The following is a 17292-nucleotide window of genomic DNA, read 5'->3' on the forward strand; positions in this document are numbered from 1 at the left end:
CTTAGCTTGCTTGTGATGGTTATGACATTTGAGACCCTATCAGCTGACTTCTTTTGCTATCAACATATTTCATTACGCATTCTCCTGGTGCTTTACCGAGTCTGTTCCAATCAATCTTTAAGTTTAATCATCACAAGCCAGAAACGAGGCTGATTGTGGCTGCTCGTTCCAACAGCCTCTTTCCCCAAAAGATGTCTTTTATTTTCTTATTTTTTTTCTTTTCCCTGCTGAAGAGTAATTAAAAGCATCTGGGAATGATTAGGAACTTGAGCAGGTGGCCTGCATTTCTGGAATCTGTGTCACCAGGAGGGGGAACCTGTAGCACGTTCCTGAGTGAAATCCCAGAGCTCAGACCAAGCCAAAAAATGAAAGCTTCCTTCTCAAGGTTCTTTATTTGTCTTTTGCTATGTAGTTGCTTCAGTGGAATTGTACTCCGTGCATGGACCTCTACCCAAGAATAAAATCATGTATGTATGGCTCAGGTCAATTAAGAAATCAATATTAAGGCAAGGAACATATCAATGAAAGGAAGGTTAATCATTTCTGAGACCTTTTAGATGGCATATGCTACATATTACAGAGCAAGCAAGAGAGATGCGCCTTGTGTTGTCCAGCTCATAACGGCATTGTGGATCTGGTTCACACAGCAGGAGCTCTGTGGGGAGTGCTAGGCCTAGAGGGCTCAGCAGTGCCGGAGGTGCGGTATGAGCGGATGGATGCCCGCTGCAGTGCTGATATACTGCGTGTGCTGATGTCATTACGTGGGCGAAGCAGCTCAGTGTCGCCTCGCCGGGCCGCATGAAGGCACCGTGCGCTGCCCAGCCTTATGGCAGCCGTGTGGCGCAGGACTTGGCACCCAACGCCGCCGCAGACCCCGGCAAGGCCTTGTTACGTCACGAGCCGGGAAACGTGACGTCAGCGAGCCTACATTGCCCGGCAGGCCGCACGGGACGCTGGAAGTGACATCAGGCCGCATCCGGGGCAGGGCCCGGCGGCGCGTGGGGTCGGGTCCGGCGGTGCTCGCGGTGGGTCCCGCGCGGCCGGGCAGGGCCGGGAGTGAGAGTGGAAAGCAGAGGCCGTCCTGATCCCACACCCAGCTGAGCCGCTTCTCTCTCCGCAGGTGCGGCCATGGCGGACTCTACGCAGAACGGGCACATGCAAGGCGGAGCCGGCGGAGGAGCTGTGGTGAGCAGCGCTGGGCCGGGCGGAGTAGGCCCGGCCGTGTGGGGCGAGTCGGGACACGGAGCGGGACCGGCTCTCATGAGTGACCCCGTGGTCCCGGTGCTGCCCGCGGGGTGGCTGCGGTCCCGGTGCCGGGGGATGTTCTACGGGCTCGGGGCGGGAGGAGCAGCTTTGCTTTCTGGTGGTGTGTGCCGCCGTGCTGCCAAGTGCCTCGGTTTGTGAAGTCAAACTCAAAATGAGGCACACAGATGTGGAAGCAGGGACAAGTAACCTGCCAAGAGTGCAGCTGGAAGGAGGGTGGCATCCTGGCATGTGTAACTGAAAGTGTGCCATGGTTTGCTACAGCCTTCCTGGTGTTGGGACTGTGTAAATGAAAGGACTGTAGCTAAGCAGTGTTTAAAAACAGGAGAAGTGCTGGAGTGTTGGGAATTCCATTTATTTATTTATTTATTTAAAGCCATGCCTTTTTCCCCTGAAGGCAGGTGTGCTAGTTTCAGTTTGCTATTTCTTCTCTTCCATAAGGAGTGTGGTGTTCCTAGGCCCAGCTGCTTGAAATTTGATTTTAATGAGCCTTAGAGTGATAGATACAGCAGTCAGTTTGGTCTGAAGATGCTGTGTGAGAAGTTCTTGAAGTTGCCTGATGAGGTTGGTCTGTGTGGAGATGTTCACTACCTCTACAGGGAAACTCAGTGCTGTGTTTCTGTATAGGATACAAAGGAGCCTTTTGATTCTGAGCTATTTGCAGTCCGGTTAGTACATCATAACACCGTATGAATCTAGTATCATGCAGGATGAAAATACTCCCTTTGCTTCAGGCAATAATTTGATCCTAGTCAAGGCTGCTATTCAATACTGAAGGAAGAACGTTGAGCGTATGTAAATATTAAGATACCAACTTATTTGGGGTTGTGTTTTTGTTGTTATCTTTCAACGTAGCAATTTCTGATGGCTAACAAGTTGGATACAGCAATGTGGATTTCCCGCTTGTTCACAGTTTACTGCTCTGCTTTATTTGTCCTGCCTCTTCTAGGGTATGTATTTTAACATTGTGAAACAACGTTAAAAGTTTACAAGTGACTACATTCCATTTTCATAGAGTAGTTTTCCACGTAAGGGTAACTTTCTATTAGTTAGTTTGTGGGCTTGGTTTGTGAGAAAGATTTTACTAGTTTACATAGTTAAGGTTGGCTTTAGACATTTGTTGACTTGTTTAGAAAATGCTCAGCAGCTGTCAAGTACTGGCAAATACTCACGTTTTGATGTAGTAATGGAATAATGTATTGAGTTATTTTTACCTTCAACATCTGCAGTAAGTGACTGTTACCAGTTTTTAAGTGTCCTTTGGTAACAGTGCTTATGTACAATAACAGAAATACGAAAAGTACTGTGCAGTTGTGATGCAATTCTCAGGGGTGAAAGGCTTCTTCTGAACAGGGGCTTGGTTCTTATGGTAACGTCTCCTCTGATGATTTGCAGGTTGCATGAAGCAGCAAGCTTCTATCAGCGTGCCTTGCTGGCAAATGCTCTGACTAGTGCACTCCGACTACACCAAAGGCTACCGCACTTCCAGCTTAGCAGGGCCTTTCTGGCCCAGGCTTTGCTGGAGGACAGCTGCCACTACCTGCTGTACTCTCTTATCTTTGTGAATTCCTACCCTGTCACAAGTATCCTTTGCTTGGTTTGTCCTGGTGATGTTTTTAAATATCTTAAAAACTTGATTCTTTTCATCATCCATGCTGCCTCCATTGCAAGACAAGGGGAAATGGTTTTAAGTTGAGGGAAGGAAGATTTAGGTTGGATGTCAGGGGGAAGTTCTTTGCTATGAGAGTGGTAAAGTGCTGGAACAGCCTGCCCAGAGAGCTTGTGGATCCCCTGTCCCTGGATGTGTTCAAGGCCAGGTTGGATGGGGCCCTAGGCAGCCTGGTCTAGTATTAAATGTGGAGGTTGGTGGCCATGACTGCAGAGGGAGAGAGTTGGAGATTCGTGATCCCTGAGGTCCCTTCCAACCTGGGCCACTCTGTGATTCTGTGACTTAAAAAAATGTAGAGTATGTTTGCTATTCACAAAACATACTCTATGTAGAGTAGGATTGATCCATGTTCAGATTAATCAACTCTGTGCACAGTGCACTGCAATCTCTGATCCTCATTTTCTTTTCCTGAAACTCAGAACTCTCTGAATTTATGACCAACCTCATATGATCCTTTAAGAGAAACTGATAACTTTCATTTATGACCAGTACAGGGTTTATATCTAACTTCTCTAAAACACATATATTGTGTAGAGATACAATTATTCTGTAATAGCTGTTTCAGATCAGTAACTAAGCATTCTGCAAAAAGGGCTTATTCCTGTGGCTTGTCAAAGCTGATATTGAAGTAGCGCTTCCTCATGCTGCTTTGTGTGTATGCTTAATGTCCTACTCTTAGAATGTCTCTGACAGAGGAACATCTATGTCCTTGCTCTCCAAACTGCTGGCAATTGCATGTTCTTTGGTGATAAAGTGCATTTTGTAGCATCTGTTCATGAAAACGTGGTGAGTACACGTACATGGTGGATTTTAAGTAGTAACCTTACATGTCTTTCATTTAGAAAGAATGCATTTCATTAGAAGCAGGTTGGTATATAATAATGGTGTACGTTCTACATACATATGTATACACTGATTTTAAAGCAAAGAAAAATGCAAAGCAAAGATGTAAAGAGAAAATGGAACAGCTATAAATATAGATGTTAATCATAGATGTATCTTACTTGAGTATTGCTCATTCCAGCCAACCTCTTGCATAATATCGTGGGGAAATGATACACTTCTTCAGTCTTTAATTTTCCTTATTCTTGCTTCAGTGAGTATTTTCCCAGTTCTGCTGTTCTCTTTGCTTCATGCTGCCACATACACAAAGAAGGTTCTTGATGTAAGTATGGCATGGTATACAATATGATTAATATTGTTTGTGCACATGGGATTTATAAGCAAGTTTGGGAGTTGCAGCTGTCTTTTCAGCTATGTTAGAGGAGTTAGAGTGAATCTGTAGTATGGAATCTCAGCACACAATCTGAGAGGTCATCTGGTTTGGTTTTTTCCTTCTATTATAACTCAGTAATATGCTGAAGCTGACACTAATTATTTCTCTTGAAATGGTTCCCTTTGAAGGAGGCCACTCGTGTGTAACAGTGGGGTCCAAACTTCCGTCTTTTCAGGCTTAACCATAAGCTATGAAGTCAAAAGTTCTATTTCAGTTGTGGAATAACAAACCTCAGGGTGAGGCTAAGAAGCAAAAATAATTTGTCAGGTGAACCACCTGCTCAATATATGGTTTCCCACAGCTTAATGTATCTCCAACATCCAGTGTTCCTACCTGGGCTGTCTTGCCATAGGCACTTCATCCTAGTGGACAGAATAAGGCTGCTGGCCAGCCCTGTGCACTTAAACACAGAATGTGTGCAAGGGGAATTTACAGCATGCTTTATTTTTAGTTAAGCTTTTTGGTTCCTGAGATTGTTAGTGGTTATTCTAATGGGGGCTCTGCGCTTCATAAAAGTGTTCTTTGCAGTATTAATTTGAATCACTTGCTAAAATGACTCATAAATGGTAGATGTTAATACTACTTTATGCTGAAGAAGATTGATATAACGTGTATATTTTATGTTTTCTTTAAGGCACGAGGCTCAAATAGCCTGCCCTTTCTGAGAAATCTTCTAGAGAAACTGAATGCTAATCAACAGAATATTCTAAAATTCATTGCTTGCAATGAAATTTTTCTGATGCCAGCCACAGTTTTTATGCTTTTCAGGTAAGAATGATCATTAATGTTTTCAGAATTAGGAACTGTGTGCATGAGATTGCTTTTTGCAGTTAATTCTGCAGGTTGCAGGGATCTACATGTGAATAGTTGTCTGATCAAGCTTAAGTTTAGTTTGGTTCCTAGATTTCTCAAGATGATGCATCATGAAATCAAACATCATTCATTCTGGTATAGTTGGGCATTTAAGAAAAAAACAGCTCTTGCTTTCATAGAATCATAGAATTACAAGGTTGGAAAGGACCTACAAGATCATCTAGTCCAACCATCTTCCCTTTACCATACCTAAAGAAAACCACTAAACCATATCTCCTAGCTCCCTATCCAGACGCTTCTTGAACACTGCCAGGGATGGTGACTCCACCACCTCCCTGGGCATAGCATGAGTGACACTGTTGAGTCAGAGTTCTTTTCAGGTCTCTAACTTGTGTTCGTTCAGTTTGTTACATTTTTGAGAGTGTAACAGAATATTGATCTTCAACCCCGCTGAAAAGTATCTGTTCACTCTTACTTCTGGTTTTACATCCCAGAAGTAGCGTGGAATTTCATGGTGCTAAAGAGTGCAAGCAGGAGCAGGTTATGTCCTCTTCCATGTTACTTCTGACCGTAAAGCCTTATCTATTCTGTTTGGGTTTGCCTGCTTCGTTTGTGTGCAGCCTGTTGAATTCATTCTGGGGATCTTAAGAAAGTACATGTTCGAATCCTATTGAAGTCACATAGATGTAGCAGTCTGCCAATCACTGAAGTTTGAGTTACTTCTTTTTAATACTCGAAGAGGGAATATTTGTATTATGCATGTCATATCACAGTGAGAGCATTTGTCCTGAGTGGTCTCAAAGGCATCTTCTCGTAAGATGATAGAATGCATTATTTGTCTTACAGTTGGGCAGCTGAACACTTAAATGCTTCAGCCCCGATGGATTTTATTTCCTTCTAAGGCCACTTACCAACTGATGGATACTATCTGTATCTGATATCTGAAACATTTGAGTGCTCTCAAATTCTGGGATGAAGATCTTGGTTTTAGTTTCCTCTCTATATGGAATTCAGTGTGTGGAATGGAGCTAGTTGATAAGTCATGTATTAGAAACTTGTAACAGATGATATATCAAATGGGAAAACAGTATAAAGGTTAAATGCAACTGTAGCGGAAGTTTAGAGAACAAACTGTTGAAGCCTGTTAAATTGCTTGTAAATACCATACAAATATAAGACTTTGCTTTTTCGCCACTCTGAAACTGTGATGTGGTGACACAGATTTTTAATATTACATTATTTGAAGAAGCTTCAGTCAAATAAGCTCAAGGTATTTCTGAGCTTTGCTGTGTATTGGCTTGCAGCTCTGTCATGTGGAACAGCAGCTTCGTGAAGTACAAAGATCTTATTTCAGAGTAACTGAAACAGTTCATTTAGCTTTAATGTATAAATACATAAAGAATAATCTCCATTGTGTTCTGAGGTTATTTTTTTTTTCTCAAAAGTTACTATAAAAATAGTGCTTCTATAACCTGAACTATGCTGTGAGCTGGAAAAGCTCAGTGTACCTGGACTACTTACATCAGTCAGTTTTAGTGCTTGTACAGCAAGCTTTTCCTTAATACCGAACGATCTTGCACTTGTCACTTCTGTAATTCTTTATCCATCACCAGAAATGCAGCGATGCCACATTTCTCAAAGTTTCTGCTGTTGTTAAAGGCATGGTTATAAATGTTTTCTGCTGTCAGATCTAGATTGTCTGAGCAAATACAGCCCCAGTCTGGCTTTTTTGAGCTGGGATAGTTTCCTAGGTTTTGTTAGGGAAAGTCCTGACTCTATTTTATTTGTTTATTTATTTAAATTAACATTAACCTCTACTTCTCTGTTCTCTTTCAGTGGTCAAGGAAGTCTGCTCCAGCCATTCATTTACTACAGGTTTCTAACATTACGTTACTCTTCTCGGAGGAACCCTTACTGCAGGTAAAGCACCACATTGATTTTGGAAGTTAGTGTTTAACAGTGTAGTGATGAGACATACAGATGTTTTTCATTCTGTAATGGATGCATGACGCGTGATACTAAATCACAGAATTGCTGAATTGTTGGGGTTGGAAGGGACCTCTTGAGATCATTGAGTCCAACCCCTCTGCAAAGCAGGCCCTCTACAGCAGGCTGCACAGGTAGGTGTCCAGGTGGGTCTTAAGTATCTCCAGAGGAGGAGAATCCACAACCTGTGCAAGTGGTAATTATAGGATGTAAAATACAGCTGGACATGCTTGCTTTAAATAAAAAAAAATACCACAATTGCTTTAGAGTAACATTTATTTCATGTAACTGAAATTATCTGAAGTGCTCTGCCATCCTTGAATGGGAACTTGCAGAACATGTTTGCATAATTAAAATCTATGCTTTATGAGAAGAGTCTTTTAATCGTTCTGCAACCATTTATCAGGAAGATATTTATAGATTCTTGGTCTCTCTAAGGCTAAACATGTACACAAACAGATGTGTACAAACTTGTGTAATGTCAGCTGGAGGAAAAAGAAGTCAGTCTTACTACATGTATTACAAAGATTGTGAAGATACTTTCTTTTATGTAAATAAATGTTGTGCATGAAAACAAACTGTATAATTTCAAGTGCTGCTAGGGTTTCAGGTTTTATTTCTTAAGTGTTTCTTTTAAAAGTTGAATCTAGAGTGCAGGGTTGTTTGCATCTAATGAGAAACAACCCAAACACATCACTTTTCATTGCCTCCTGAATCCTTATGCTACTTAGAAGAAATTACCGCTCTTCTTTCCAGCCTACCTGCAGTGGCTGTTTTGGTTTCTTTTTGGTGTGTGGGTTTTTGTTGTTGTTGGTTTTCTTCTGCCTGAATGTGGAATTTTTCTGCTGTCTCTATGTCTGCTTTTTGCCAAGTTAAAGGTGATTAATAAATATTAGCGTTTAAAGGGCAGGAATTCTGAAATTCTTGCAGGATGCTGCAACGCTGAGTTGTTCTAAAGAAGTCTCTAACTAGAATTAGCCTGTAATTATCTTATTTACAAAATAAGTGAATTAAAAAGGTGATCTAGATATTAGTTGCTTCTGGTGAATGTTATGATTTTTATTCTGTATTTAAATTTTTTCCTTTTTTTTTTTCTTTCCCTGCAGGACTCTCTTCACTGAGTTGAGAATTGTTGTTGAACATTTAATAATGAAGCCCTCATGCCCTGTTTTTGTAAGAAGACTATGTCTCAGCAGCATTTCCTTTATAAGCAGATTGGCACCAACTGCTGCATAGCCAAATTTCAGACACGCGTCTATTGTGAACATTATGAGCAGCTGGCACTTCTGCTGATGATTAAATTTCTGGTTTTACACTGATCTCACTCCAGGCTGTATAAAAATGTGTCTTTGCTTTTCTCGGAGATAATATAAAATTTAGCATATCAAAAGTAAGTCATGGGAACTTTAAAATTACTGTGCTATATTGGTAATTGGTGGAAAAAAAAAGTAGCTGCATTCTATCCTAAACGTGCCCAGTCTTGCAGAATTGTTTCTTAGAAATCATTAGTTGTTGGATGCTGATTAAAACTCTTTAAGAAGCCTGTGCATAATAGGTTTATACTAGCTGGAACCATTGCTATGGTAGGATGTCTCTAGCAGGTAGCATTGGTACATAGACCTAGGCAGTATGTGTTGGACAGTATTCTTCTGCTTACTAAAAATATATAGAATTATTGTCCAAATTATTATATTCAGTGAAAAATATTGCCCACATTTAATTTAACAACATTTAAAGGTCGTCAAGCTGGAATAGTTGACGCCTTTTCAGAGGGAGAGCCTATTCTAATGTCATTTAATAAGGCAAAAGCTCAGAAGTGTTATGATGTAGCCTTCTGTTAAGTTGCTGGGAGAAATCTCAAGGCTCTGACCATGGAGGATTCAGTTGTCTTGTCAAAACAAGATGTTTTACCAAACCAAACTGCTGACCTGGAGGCTTTTCAGACAAAGATGCAATGCTTAAACTTTTAACCATCTCTTAAGTGAACTAATCAATGTAAATGTTGTAACTTTTGGAGAATCATTGCGGATGTGTTCTTGTGTCTACACAAATGTGAGACTGCAGTAATTCAAGCATGTCTGCTTTTTAGAAGATTAATCTGTACCTAGCTCTATATAAATTGTTATTCCAGTTTCTGAGACTCTCATTGTAATGGGAGATTTGCATAAAGGATTGCACCTGTTCAGGCAGCTATTGAAACAAATTGCTGTAGGATTTTTTGGCATAAATCCATCTTATGACTGATGTGAAGGTAGTATCATGACTACAGAAGTGAATATTAAGTTGAGTGCCGATTACGTATTCACCCGGCAGCTGAAAGGTAGGTCATGGAAAAAGAGTATTATCTTCCCGGATATAATGTCTTTCCTTAAGTTCAAGGCAAAGTATTTGCCTAATCTTCTGGAGCTAATGTTAATATTCTAATTACATAAAATTAAATGGGATAATTGGCCTCTTGTAAAAATCCTAAGGTACTGCGTTCTTCTTCCTTGGTCAGAGAAATGTGAAACACTTCTGAAAACAGTCTCAGAGCAAAGAATGTAACTACTGAGTTATCTTGTTCGCAGTGTGGATGTAATTTGGCCTTTTCAGTTGTTTGCTTGCAATTTTAGAACTGTGTATTTACACATAATTTTTTGCTCAACCTCTTGGTACTAATAAGAACCTGTTTTTGGTAATCGAATATGATACTCTTTGACTTCGCATCTTGCTTTCTGAACATGATTACTTATTTATAGAACACTCGCATACTGCATAAACAACTGCATGCAGTACTGCTCTACAGCTGCTAAGACTTGCAACAAGATTCACTATGTGTATATCCCGTAACTTGAGGATTTTATAAAACCTAAAATTTCTACTGCAATAAAAGGAGTGTTAAATGTAATTTGCTAGGCTCTTCAAGCTTATTTTCGTTTTAACAGAATGTGCTGATACTTGAACCTCGAAGTTGAGCAGAATGCAGTCTTGTGCTTATATGCGTGCACACTTGCCACTACAGCTCTTGAAATGGGACAGCTCAGTGTCTTGTGCATCTTTAAGTCATATTACAGAAATTTTTGCCTTCTACAATGCAAAGATTTGTTACTCTTTCCTTCAAAGCTTAACCCAAGAGTAGGCACTACAGCAGTGATCTCAGAGGAGAAATCTAGACCTACTTCTTTACCATTTCAACTCTTCAGCACTGTTCTAGACCTTTTCATAAACTATATGTTTTTGATTGGTGACATCAGGCTCTGTTCTGCTCTTCACTTCTGAATTGGGCATCTTAAGTTCACCCCCCATCCTGGAAACAGAAAGCAAATAAATGCTTTGGTAGTTAATGTAAGGATAATAACATGTTTCTTCTGAGCAAGTTCTTCTGATCAAAGACAGCTGCTGTGAGTGTGGTCTACTGTTCTTTAACTATATACTGTCATTAAATTTGAGTGAATTGGAATTAATATATTGCAGCTGTAACTGAAGGTTGCTAAGTCTGAGATGCAGCTCTGTGAATGGGGAAAGGTGATTAGAAGGAATAAGTGAATGAGATTACTGTGCAAATCTAAACGTGGATGCGAAACAAGCACTTTTTCTGATAAGTGGTATTAAAATGGGTTGTGGAAAAATGTTTTGTCATAAAAGGGGCTTGGTTTGGCTGGTGCTCTTCTCTTGGCTTTGTCAAGAGTTGCTTGACAAAACTGAGGCCTGGATTTTGCTCGTGGCCTGGTGAAACTTAGAGGAGTGCCTCAAAAGTATGGAATAAAGGGATAAGAATAATTTCCAAGCAAAATAAATCAGGCAGCTCACCTGCACTCCGTATCAACTTTGTTTTTATTTATTGTAGCCTTATGCTGCCTTCCTGGTAAAACCAAGCTTTCTCAATGCTAACAAAAACCATTCTGCTCATGTGCCTACTTCCTTAGTAACTGTTACTATTCATATTACTTTGCTGTCAATAGCTCGCTATAACTGAAATCTGTGATAGCAGAAAGTGGTGAACCCCAAATATGAAGCAGAAGAGCTTTTGTCTTGGTGAATGGTTGCCTACTAGATAGCGCTATTGTTCCCACTGGTATGAATCACACTGGTAATTGTTTTTATTGTCTCAGCTTCCGTAAGTTAAAAGTGATGTTGGATAAATTTTTGGGTAGATGCAATCCTTGCTGTGCACAGGTCTGCTGTAGATGTGATATTCTAGCATAATACTTACCTGTTCTGTATATATAAAACACCAGGACCAATTGGGTCTGTTGGGAGCAGCTACTGCCAGTTGGGATTTCTTACACACAAAGTAACCCACTAATGTGCATCCATCTTTTCCTTTATCGTCTTTCAATTTTCATCTTTTCATAGTCATTGTTGTGCTGTCAATCTTATGTTCTCTTTCCCTCATAACTGAAATGCTAACTGTGCTGTGATGGACGTTCAAAGGGAGTGTTATTGGTCAATATTGGTCAATAACTTCCATGTGTTTTTTTTTTTGTTTGTTTGTTTGTTTTTGTTTGTTTTTTTGGTTTTTTTTAGTTATAATAATGAACTGCTATTTGTTCTGAAACTTTCTGAGCTGTTAGTTCTGTGATAGTCGTGTCCAAGCAAATAATTTAGCTGGATGCTTTGCACAGTCCATGCTGGACCTTTTTATCATTAGGCTCCCATATTGTCATGTTTGCTGTGCAGATCTCTAATTAAGCAAGTATAGTTCTTGTCCATTATACAGATAGAAATTGAGGCGTGGGAGGAAAGGTTCATCTCCTGAAGTGATGTAAGAACTCTAGCAGAGCAAACAATGGGAGGGAAAAACAAAAATTGGGCATTGGAGGGGCTGGTGATTTGTTGCTATAGCATGTATGATTTGGTCCTGTTTCCGAAAAGTACTGTATCTTGCAATGCTCAGATTAAAGCTGGGAAAGACCATAGAGCTAGAAGAGCATGTTCCTTTAAAATGTCACAAACTGCTTCGTACTTGCAAGAGCTCGGTATGGCTCTGGTGTCTTTCTGTTGAGGGAAGAAAGATGTGACTGTGAGATCATGAGCACTTTCTGTGCTAGATTTTAATAGGCTATGCCGATCTGTTGCAATTGTCTATAATTGCTGCCTATATTGTGGTTAGAATATACTGAAATAGTGTATCTCTATCTTTTATTCCAAATACATGTCATCAGTGTGGATCATGTAATTGAATTTAATCTTAAACGTGGATTCAAGAATACCTTTTTAATGAACTGTCAGCATTACTTATTAAACTTTTTGCAAAAGCCAGCTCTGTGATAATGGCAGATATTGCCCAGGTAAAGGAGTTTCATAGCTTAGCTCCTTGCCATCCAGATGGTACAAATTTCTCAAATGAATTGAGAAATTCATCTTTTACTTGCATTGAAGGACTGAGGCACAAAATGCTAATGTAAGGCTCAGAGGGGAAATATAGTTCTCCTGCATATTTGAGAAAATGTGAAGCCCTTTCAAGAAAATCTAATAAACATAATAATCACAGGCTGCTGACACTAAGGAAAAAGCACCTCATTCGCTCTTTCTTTTATGCAGCAATTTACCGGTCCCTACTGATTTTCAAATTGGATCACTGCAGTAAATTATCCATGCCAGTACCTGTGAAGGAAAGCATTGGGATCCATATTTGTTTAGTGCTGTGCTTAAATCAGCAGGAATGATAAATTTGATGGTATAAAATTGGAAATACCAGGGGCTTTTCTCAGTGAATGAGCAAGTAACTCCCTTAGTAATTTACTGTGACCCTTCTCACTGTATGCGCTTTGTATGTCAAATATTTATTTCAAAACAAATTTAATTGTTTTCTGTATTGATACAGCTACGGTTTGGTTGATGTTCTTGAAATCAAATTGTATGTATATATATTTTTTTCTGGATGTAAGATACTATCAGTGTTACATTGCAAAATGGCGCTTGTTTAGGTTTCAGAGTTTGCATTCCTGACCAACATCTTTATGTGCTGAATGTCTTAAGTGTGTGTTGTTTTGTTTTTAGTTTGTTCTGTTTAGGTTAGTGCAGGGAATGCTGAGCTACTGCAGCTTGCTGTTTGCTTTTCTAGATAAAAATATTAAGTTGCATATTAGAATGAAAAGCTGATCCCTGTTTTTTTCAGTCATTGGAACCATTCTGCTTTACACATAGTGTTTGTAATAACATCTTCTGTGAAAATGTAACTATGCGCTCAATTTACTGCTGGATTTCCGTGCACATCTTTAGTAGAGAAGGTTAACTACCTGTTTTGGCAGTAGTTTTGGCCTGTTAATCCTCACGTAGGTTACTTTGTGTGATGTAATCATAGTCACATAGCTACATAAGAGCAACTGCTGATCTGATAGAATGCTCTTAGCTAGCACTTGCTGCTTGGAATTTATATCTGTGTAATATTTCCTTTTGTAAGAAGTAAGCAAAATCATGAACCAGTATGGTTTAAAAATGTGACCCTGTGTTATCCTCCTCTCGTGGGCTTAGCTCTTTAGTGATGGCATATTTAAGTGCTTCTGTTCAACTGCAGCTTAAATCATATGGGATTTATTCTGTCACTGTTGGCTGCTACCACAGTTGCAGTCCTACATTGCTTCTGGAGGAGCAGTAGCATGAATGATATTCTAAGGAAAATTAAGCTGAAAAATCAGACGTGAGGGTGCAGGACTAGATTATCAGCAAGGGTTAATGTCAGCTGCACTTGTCATAAAGGGAGAAACAGAAAAGACTGGGGAGATAAAAGAAAATGGGGAAGAATTCAGCTCCTAGGTAACTGAGGTATGGAAATTCTATGGCATACTATAGCTTCCACAAGCCCCAATTTACCATCCATGATTTTGCGATGCCAGTATCCTCTGGACAGCATTTAAATTTTCTAGCTCTAAGTTATGTCTACTTTATTCTGTATAAAAATAACATTGGGATCTTTAGATGCTGCTATGCTGTATGAGAGCAGACAGGCTGGTCTCGGTCTACCTGGAGGGAAAAATAAAGGAGCTGTGGGATTATGTGGTTTTGTACATAATGTTTGAGACTCCTGTAGTGGAAAAGTAAAGAAATAAAGCTTTACTATGACCTGGATTGCTACTGGGTTTCTTGGTATATTTAAGCTTTTTTTTCCCCCCTTTTCATATTGTTTTGTTATATGTTAGCAATATAGGGGAAGATACCATATATGCACCTGGTATGTGTTAATGTATGAAAAGACAGACTGAGAACATGTATGTGCATGTGTTCTAGCATTTGGGGATTAGCATCATTTAGATTCCTGACCAGTGTTTTGAAGTAACCTTTGCCTATTGCAATTCCTTTCAACGTGCTTTCTGTTATAGCAGCTTCAGTTGGGGTCTGACTAAAGCACAATAAAACTGTTGTGAAAATAGCAGAAAGTTGAAATCAAAGCTATTATTAACAAATTTTTTTTGGTAATAACATATGGAAATATGAAGCTGTTGTAAAACACATTTCTGAGTTCTAGTGTGTTTGATACAAAGGAATTTTGAGACCTTAGTATAGTTAGAGCAGCACGTGCCAGCTTAGTATGCATTTCTTAATTACCCAGTGCTCCTATTCCCAGCACTAATTGTTTCAACTTTAACATTGCTTTAATGCAACCAAATGGCCTGCTTACCTCCATCCCAGTGTGTATGTGCGAGGGATTGATGTTGTACGTATACTTACAGCAGCAGATAAATGGCTTAGAGATCAAAATATCACATTTTAATTTTTGTTTCCTATTTGAAAGTGTTTGATTCTTTTTTAATGGCCTCTCCCTGCCTTCTGCCAGCCTTCTCTGCTTGCCAAACATCACACATTTGTAAGGAAAGAATACTTTAAAAAAGATAACTTGCACTGAACAGGTGCTTTTAATCTCTAGCTGTTGTACGCTTCAAAAGCAGGAGGCAAGCTGACTTCACATTTATTAAATAATTAAAAACCTGTAAAGTTTCTGGGGGCAGGAGAGCCAAGCTGCTTTCAAGCTGGGGCTCAGTTTGTTCCAGTAAGACTGTATGACAGATGGAGCAGCAGACTTGATCTAATGGTACCAGAGGCTTCCTCCAGCCTCATGTTTCTATACATGTCTGCATAATACTGTTCAGGCTGAAAGCTTCAGTAGAGTGAGTATGCATGTAGCACTGTTTGTTAAGAATCTTAGCTAGCTTTCTGATTTAGGATGAGGTGACTGTTGTTACCCTTGGAGGTTATTTTTCCATCAAAAGAAGCTACCTATGATTTGATCAGCTGAATCTAAATGGATTTTTTCTTTTGTGTGCTAGTTTTGTTCCAAACCAATGACCTCTAGTGGATGACTTGCATCTGTGAAGCAACACACTTGAATTTGATGTACAGTTAGATGTGTATTGTTTACACTGTAACCTTTTTTCTCCTAAAAAAGAGAATAATGTCTTTTCATGAGTACTTTGGTTTTACAAGCATCTACCTGTCCTATGCATTAGAAAGGAAATTGAAGATTTATGGTTAAGGTTTCTTTAACTAATTACTCATAGGCCATAATGTTTGTCACAACTGCTGAGAAGCTAAAAGACCCTGTGATCTGAGAGCATCTCGTAGTAAAGATGTAAAACCTTACAGTCATAAGTCATATATAGCAGGAGTGCAGATTCACACAGACGCATGGAATGGCTGAAGTTGGAAAGGACTGTCGGAGATCATCCGGTCCAACCCCTGTTCTAGGAGGGCACCCCAGAGCATGCTGCACAGGATTGCATCCAGGTGAGTTTTGAATTGAAGTCACTTCCTACATGTGTAGGTGTGGGATTATTGATACAGAAAGAATGACCTTTCCATTCCCCCTTTTCCCACATAACCATTAAGTGCACTCTTTTGGATGTACTTGTATCATGATAGGTGTGCAGCTGCATGAATCTTTCCTTTTTCCCTAATTTGATTGCAGCTGCATGCATCTCAGTATAATTCCCACTGATTTTTGTTCAGACATGCAAGTCATTCCTCCGGGGGAAAGCAAATTCTTCAGAAGTGTAAAATCTTCCTTTAGGAAAACAGTATTTAAAAAGCATGGAAGTTAAAAGAGGTGCCTGCACTGGTCTGCTAAATCAGAGCCAATCAGAGGTTTTGATGCAAATCCACATGTGCTCATTTACCATGAAACCACCCTGGCAGGGTTTGCCCCAGGCTCATCTGATGGGATCAGTGGGGCTGCACTGCTGCTATGTTCTCCAGCATATCATAGCAGGCTCCCAAGCTGTGGAGATGCCAGTTGTGTCTTGAAGGACCAAATAATACACCTGCCTCCACATTTGCTGTCAATCTCTAGCCCTCAAACATTAGCCCGTCTTTCTCCTGTCTTCTTTCTTTACCTGCCCAATCTCCTGTTGTTAAACCCTCTCTCCTGGAGCCCACTTCTATCCCCACCCCACCCTTGTACTCCCATTTCAACCAGCTCTGCAGTACTGATGCCTATTCAGCTTGCCAGAAAATCAGTCACGTCTCAGCTGAAGTCCCAAGGAACTGATGAGGTTATCACTGTGTGCTGTGATGGGTCTGTGCTTCCTTGTGCACCTGCTGGGTACAAAAAGGACAGGACTGCAGTTGCATGCTGTTCATGAACCGGAAATGACTCAGCGGGTATTCAGGTGAATGAACTGCATGTGAATAATTAAACTCCTGCCAACACGCTGAAAACTAAAGATACTAACTTCTAGTTTATTTTGAACTTTGATTTGGTGGCCAAGAGATTATTACAGACCTGGAATAGCGCGACTGGGAGTTGTATAGACTTAGGTGGAATTACTATCATAAAAGCCTTAGAAGGCCTTACTGAAAAGTCTATATGCTTTATACAATAAGGTTCTAACATTGTTGGCATGTTTTGCTTCTTACTGTTTTCTGCCAAAGGGAAGCCTGAGGAAATGACTCCAATGCCAGAGTCAGAGCAGAGCCAGCCTGCTGCCTTCTGTTAAGCAATACACCAAAACCTTTGTGTGATATGTACATTAGAAGGGTGAACATCCCCATGGATATCATGCTGGGCAGGACTGGCCCCAGCTGTCTCTGCAGGTAGTCACGGCAGCTGTGTGGTGCAGTCTGCAACCTGCCAAAGTCTCATCACCAGAAGCTCAGAAGGCACAGGAGCCCCCTGATAAAGCAGGGCAATGGTGCTCTGTATGCAGCACATAACTTTGACAGGGGAGTCTATATTTTTTACAGGTATCTCTTGTGGGGAAAGAAAGGGATTTATTTACCTTTATGACTCCACAACTTGCAGTGATCTAGTATTTAACTGCAGTGCCGTCCATCTGTTGGTTAACGACACGGCATCTGCTGCGGTGCTCCC

At 40.3% G+C, this 17292-nt stretch overlaps 1 protein-coding gene across 2 annotated transcripts; it reads left to right on the top strand.

The window, feature by feature from the left end:
• Positions 1-892: 892 nt before the first annotated feature.
• On the top strand, positions 893-13501 carry TMEM33 (transmembrane protein 33). 2 transcript variants are annotated; one of them, XM_072334731.1, is made up of 8 exons: positions 893-1025; positions 1121-1185; positions 2119-2213; positions 2659-2846; positions 4030-4097; positions 4843-4976; positions 6858-6941; positions 8114-13501. In XM_072334731.1, exons 2-8 carry the CDS (start codon positions 1129-1131, stop codon positions 8241-8243), a joined length of 756 nt encoding a protein of 251 aa, XP_072190832.1. In that variant the 5' UTR covers positions 893-1025; positions 1121-1128; the 3' UTR covers positions 8244-13501. The 2 variants fall into 2 exon arrangements, with proteins under 2 accessions (XP_072190832.1, XP_072190833.1); XM_072334732.1 differs by having other exon boundaries at positions 996-1185; positions 8114-10075.
• Positions 13502-17292: the final 3791 nt, after the last annotated feature.

The sequence above is a fragment of the Excalfactoria chinensis genome, chromosome 4 (assembly GCF_039878825.1).
Source record: "Excalfactoria chinensis isolate bCotChi1 chromosome 4, bCotChi1.hap2, whole genome shotgun sequence".
In the NCBI taxonomy this organism is placed as follows: Eukaryota; Metazoa; Chordata; class Aves; order Galliformes; family Phasianidae; genus Excalfactoria; species Excalfactoria chinensis.

Bases quoted from the DNA above. Each gene is read 5' to 3' on its own strand.
- TMEM33 (XM_072334731.1), top strand. From the start codon at position 1,129: ATGGCGGACTCTACGCAGAACGGGCACATGCAAGGCGGAGCCGGCGGA. The intron at 1,186-2,118 runs GTGAGCAGCGCT...CTTTCAACGTAG, and splicing joins GAGCCGGCGGAGGAGCTGTG to CAATTTCTGATGGCTAACAA. The intron at 4,098-4,842 runs GTAAGTATGGCA...GTTTTCTTTAAG, and splicing joins ACACAAAGAAGGTTCTTGAT to GCACGAGGCTCAAATAGCCT.